General features: G+C 41.9%; 1 protein-coding gene across 1 annotated transcript; it reads left to right on the top strand.

Annotated features, from left to right (window-relative positions):
• Positions 1 to 784: 784 nt before the first annotated feature.
• Positions 785 to 4,156, top strand: LOC149153405 (uncharacterized). Its single transcript, XM_089443813.1, has one exon. The coding sequence runs from the start codon at positions 785 to 787 to the stop codon at positions 4,154 to 4,156; it is 3,372 nt and encodes a 1,123-aa protein (XP_089299939.1).
• The last annotated feature ends 1,883 nt before the right edge of the window (positions 4,157 to 6,039 follow it).

Raw genomic sequence — 6,039 nt, forward strand, 5'->3', positions numbered from 1 at the left:
ATAAAATTCAATATGAAGTTATGGCCCAAGATGCGACCGGTACAGCTGGAGGATTGGAAATCCTATGGAATCCAGAAGAGGTGCAAGTCAAATATTGGGTCAGTCTCCCTAGAATCCTCTCAGGCTCATTCAGATTGATAGGGTCCTCAGAGTGGGTGCTCATCACGGGAGTTTATGGCCCGCATATCCCAAGGGAACGCAAAAATTTCCTGAAGGACATGCAAACTATCCGCAGAATTTTCCCTGGGATTCCATGGATGGTAGGAGGGGACTTTAATATGATTAAAGCCCTAGGAGAAAAGAAAGGAGGAAAAAGTAGACCAGATCAAGACATGGAGGCTTTCAGTGAAATGATAACAGAGCAAGGATTGGTAGATATTCCGACGATAAATGGAGTTTACACATGGAATAATCGTAGGGGAGGCAGAAATCAAATTGCATCAAGGCTGGATAGATTCTTAGTATCAGAACAGATCTTAAACAGGGATGTATTTGTAGAGGCAAAGATTCTACCAGCCCTGGGTTCGGACCACTGGCCTATAAGATTGGAAATAGATATTAAAAAATACCCCCATAAGCGCCCTTTCAGGTTTGAGGCTTTTTGGCTCAGGAATAACCAGTTCATAACGAAAATAGAAGATTGGTGGACCAAAAGTCAACAAAGAGGAAGAAATAAGATGCACACCTTTCAGCTAAAGCTCAAGGAACTCAAAGGGAAAATCAAAAAATGGAACAAGGAAGAGTTTGGGAACATTTTTATGGAGAAGCAGAGACTAGAGCGAAAATGGAGGAATTACAACAGAAAATCATAACAGAAGGACGAAATGAAGAAAAGAGCAGAGAAGAAGGTATCCTGATCAGTCAAGTAGAAGAAAGGAGAAAGCAGGAAGAAATCCTATGGAGACAAAAGTCCAGGGTAAATTGGCTTCGGGAAGGAGAAAGGAACACAAATTTTTTCCATCAAGCAATGGTTCAACACAGGCAAAGGAACAGAATCTTCTCCATTCTAAACAGTGAAGGGAAAAGAGTAACAGAACACGAAGGAATGGAACAAGTTTTAGTAGGTTATCACAAAGATATGCTGACAGAACCAAGGGTCAACAGAGATGAGGCAATAGGAAGAATTTGCAATGAAATTCCCAAGATGGTAACCGAAGACCAGAACAGAGCTCTGATGAGAGCAGCATCACTAGAAGAAGTAGAGGAAATAGTAAAAGGAATGAAGAAAAATAAGGCACCAGGACCAGATGGATTCACGACAGAATTTTATCAAGCAAGTTGGCATTTCCTGGGACAAGATATTCTGGAAGTGGTAGAGGAGTCGAGAAGACAACAAAAGGTATGGCCAAGTCTTAACTCTACCTTATTTACTCTTATCCCTAAATCGGCTAAATCTAAGAACGCCCAAGGTTTTCGCCCAATAGCCCTTTGTAATGTTATTTATAAAATTATTGCAACCCTGATAGCTAAAAGATTGAAACCAATCCTTGTGAACATTATATCCCTGGAACAAACCGGTTTCGTAGAAGGGAGACAAATCCTAGATGGGCTGGTGGTAGCCCAGGAGGTGATCCATTCTCTAAAGCAAAAAAAGGAGAAAGGAATGATGATAAAGCTGGATTTATCAAAAGCCTATGACCGCCTCAACTGGAACTTCCTCAAGGCAACGCTCAGGGCTTTCGGTTTCAGTAATAGATGGATTGAATGGATCTATAACATGATATCAACGCCAAACTTTTCTATCCTATTGAATGGTACTCCCACTTCGACTTTTAATGCCACCAGAGGATTAAGACAGGGGGACCCTCTGTCTCCCTTTTTGTTTATTATGGCGGCAGATGGTCTGGGAAGATACATCAAAAAAGAGATAAGGGAAAGAAAGATAAAGGGACTTCGGTTATGGGGAAACAACATGCCTATCACCCACCAGCAGTTCGTAGACGATATCATGTTATTCTGTGAGGTATCACTAAAGGAAGTAAAACGAGTGAAAAAGATCTTGGATATGTTCATGGAAGCATCAGGGATGGAAATCAATAAAGAAAAGTCATGCACTTTCATCTTCAACACCCCAGAACTGATAAAATCTCACTTGACCAGAACTTTGGGCTTTAGAACTGGAGAGTTTCCAACAAAATATTTAGGGAACCAACTAGCTCTAAACCCTTCAAGAGTATCAAATTGGTTTCAAATTATTGACAAACTTAAGAGAAGATTAGAAAACTGGTCCTTCAGAACGCTAAATATAGCAGGAAGATTGGTACTCTTGAAATCAATTCTCCAGGCCATCCCAATTTACCCTCTATCGGTGATGGCAGCCCCTAAAGGAGCTTGCGCTAAAATGAAGGAAATTTTTGGAAAATTCCTTTGGGGAGGACCCAAGCAGGAAAGGAAATGGGCCCTAGTGTCGTGGAAAGGCATATCGAAACAAAAAGAAAAAGGAGGATTGGGCCTCAGGGACCCTGGAATTCTAAATCAAGTCCTGGGGGCAAAACTATGGTGGAGGTGGATGAGAGGAGGAAAGGATATATGGAAACAAATATGGACTCAAAAATATAACATGCCCTCAACAACAGAAGGTATCCTTAGAGTGGAAGAAGTTCCAAAAGGATCCTCAATCTGGGACCTAGCAAGCCAAAACAGAGAACTCATAAACAAATTTGCCTTCTGGGAAATCAGAAGCGGAAGTATAGCTCAATTCTGGGAGGAGGCATGGCAACAAAGGGACAGAATGGTTGATATTCAAAACATACAAAACACTTACCAGAAGGCAACAATGATGGGACTAAAGATGGTTAAAGATTACTGGAAGGAAGAAGAAACAGATGAAACTTGGAGGATATGGAGAAAGCTTGAAGAATGGGATGAAAATATTGATGAAGCTCAGAAAGAGACACTAACAAAAGAGATGGATGTAAGAAGAATCAAAAACAGAATGGGACCAGACATACTCAGATGGGGAAAATCTACAAAAGGGACCTTTACTGTCAAGGAAGCATATTATTTAGCCACTCGGCAAGAAGGAGAAGAGGAAGACATAGACTGGAAACAAATATGGAGGAATAAATGGTGGCCGAAAGTAACAATTTTTGCTTGGTTAGTAGGGAAAGGGAGAATCCTGACATGGGACAAGCTGCAGAAAAGAGGTTTTCAAGGTCCTCCCAGATGCAGCCTTTGTAAACAAGAGAACGAGACCCAGGAGCACCTCCTGAACTCCTGTCCTTATGCCCAGCACCAATGGGATGAGGTAAGGATCCTCTTTGGAAAATCTAACAGAGATCCGAATGATATAAAGCAGACCATATTCCATTGGGGAAACGGCCAATTTTCATGTTCCATAGTAAAGAGAATATGGAGCTTAACTGTAGGATTTGTTATATGGTTTCTGTGGAAAGAACGAAATCAAAGGATATTTCGGGATAAAAATAATCCACCAGAGAAGATTTGGGAAAAAATTCAAAGAGCAATAAGAGAAACCATTCTGGCTGAGAACTGGGAGGAGGAGGAATGGAACACAAATCCGGAGGAGAAAAGAATATTAGCCAGACTCAATATAGAATATAACATGATCTATCCCCGGAAGGAAAGACACCAAAGAGCGCAGACACAAAGTCAGGCACAGTTCAAATATCCAGGGGAAAACTTCATTAAATTGAACTTCGACGGGGCTTCAAAAGGAAACCCAGGACTTGCAGGCTTTGGGGGCATCTTTAGAGACAGTATGGGTCGCACCAGATGGGTGTACGCAGACAAAGGAGGCATAATGACCAACAATGAAGCAGAAATGATGGCCGTATACCAAGGTATTAAAATAGCAATAAGAAATGGATATAGAAACCTGGAGATTGAAGGAGACTCGCAGATAGTAACTGGAATGCTCAGGAAACTTGACAATGGAAAAGACTGGGAACAGGTGGCCAAGAGCTGGAGGACGACAGGGTTAATTCAAGACATGGCTATCATTCTGAAGCATATTGAATATAAAATTATCAGTCATATAAAGAGAGAAGGAAACAAAGCAGCAGACTTTCTGGCAAATTGGGGATGCAAAGAAGGTAAAGTGGATAGCATTTGGCCTACAGTCATGAACAAACCTGGATGGGAAACTCTCAACCTAATAATCACTCAGGATAGAAATGAATCCACGAAGCAATAAAGAGAAGGGTAAAGGACCCCCGATCGGGGTGGTTAATGCGATGAGATGGGAAGGCAATAAAAGGACGAGGGGCGACAATTATGAGCCACCTTGCATCAAGAGATCGCGGCAGGTGGATTGTACGTTAGGTAGACTGGGCATCATTGTAAGTTGCAGCAGGAAGGATAATCTTAAGCTCAGAGGTGGTGGAGGTGACGGCGGAACGGTGATGGGACAAGGACCAGGTCGCACAAGGGAAAGCCGAGGAGGAGTGGGATATTATGGCGAGTGCAGGCGGCAGAGAAAGACGGTGCAGCAACACAAAAGAGGTCGACAGGTGAGCGGGAGTGGATACGGGTGGAGGCATAAGGGCAAGCAAGAAAGGAGTGTCCTCGAGGTGAATGGAGGCAGGAAGGAAAATGTGATAACCGGAGTAGGAGGAATCGCACAGGGTCGACCTCCTGGTTTAAGGAAAATCCAGTGTAAGAGAATAGAGGACGGAATGAAGAGGACTGTAATGTCTGAGAGCAGGGGAGGAAGACCTTCGCGTGTTGAAGGCATTAAGCCGGATCACTGGGAGGGTGAGGAACAGACCCGGGCAAACCTGGAGGAGATATACGACCTGGAACGGGACAATCAACCGCAGATAAGAAAAAGCGAAAGAGGTAAAGGGAGAAATATGGAAAAAACACGGTAAGCAACGGAGGATATAAGAGATAAGAAAGTCAGGGTCCGAGAAGAGGGAGTCGACACGGGATTACCCGCCAGCGAAATAGGACAGGGAAGCAGGGTAAGGGAATACAATGTAGGAGTAGGACAAGGAAGGGGCCGCAGAGGGAGAAGAGGACGTTGGCAAGCCAGTCATCAGGAACAGGGACGCACCAAAACAGCAGGAAACAAACGTGGAAGGAAAAAGATGAAGCACCAGGTGCAGTATGCAGAGAGAGCATATAGTAAAGACACATACGCAGATATTAGGAGGATAATTCAGCATTTGGAAGAGGAAGCGACCCAGGAGCAGTCAGAATCTGAGATGGAGGACTAGGAATATCTGTTTCCAGATCCTGGAAACACTAGAGGACGTATGTCCCTGTATAAACAGGCCTTACATGTGTATTGGGTCATGAAGCGGTTGTTAGCAAAGGCCATGGAACAGGTGGCCATGGAGATGGCTGAATTGGCCCAAGGCATTCCTAATCTAAAGAAAGAGATAAACAACCTTCAGATAACCATTATGATGCAGGATGACAAGCTTGACGAGATACAACAGCAGCTAAAGAAGCTTACTCAGGAAGCAAAAGAGGAGGAGCACCAACCGAGCGCAATGGAAGAATGATTCTTCAAGATATGTCTATTATCTCCTTAGTTAGGAAGCTGAACAGCATGCTACCCTCTGTTATCTTTTATAATGCAGTTAGCAAACAATGTTAGTTTCTTTGAATGGTTAGTATATATAGCATGGATAAACAGACTCGTTAAATTTTGTTTTTGGATGGCTATTAAGAACTTCAGATGGCCAACAGACCCGGTTTCTCTTCGGGGCGGGTTGAGGCCATCGTATGTATGTACTGGTTTTAACCTGTTCTAATATAAATGGTTCCATCTTAGCTCACAAAAAAAAATAGTGATAAATTGAATTAATCAGACAAATTAAACGTAATAAATAAAATTATTAGTGAAAAGAATATATATATAAATTAAAATTAAGGGGGAAATTATATTTTATTATTATTAATAATATTATTAATAAAAATAAATTTTGATTTTATTATTAAGCTAAGAGGACATGTCTTCTAGAACTAACTAGAATAATATAGTCAAACCTAAATTGATATGAAAAATTAAAAATATAAATTAAAAAAACAACAACTAGGAAGATAAGGCAAGGATCCAACACCTGCTAA

This window comes from Pinus tabuliformis, chromosome 9 (assembly GCF_031772625.1).
Source record: "Pinus tabuliformis cultivar Carrire ecotype Pingquan chromosome 9, CPIR1, whole genome shotgun sequence".
Classification (NCBI taxonomy): Eukaryota; Viridiplantae; Streptophyta; class Pinopsida; order Pinales; family Pinaceae; genus Pinus; species Pinus tabuliformis.

Coding starts and splice junctions, on each gene's coding strand:
- LOC149153405 (XM_089443813.1), top strand. CDS start 785: ATGGAGGAATTACAACAGAAAATCATAACAGAAGGACGAAATGAAGAA.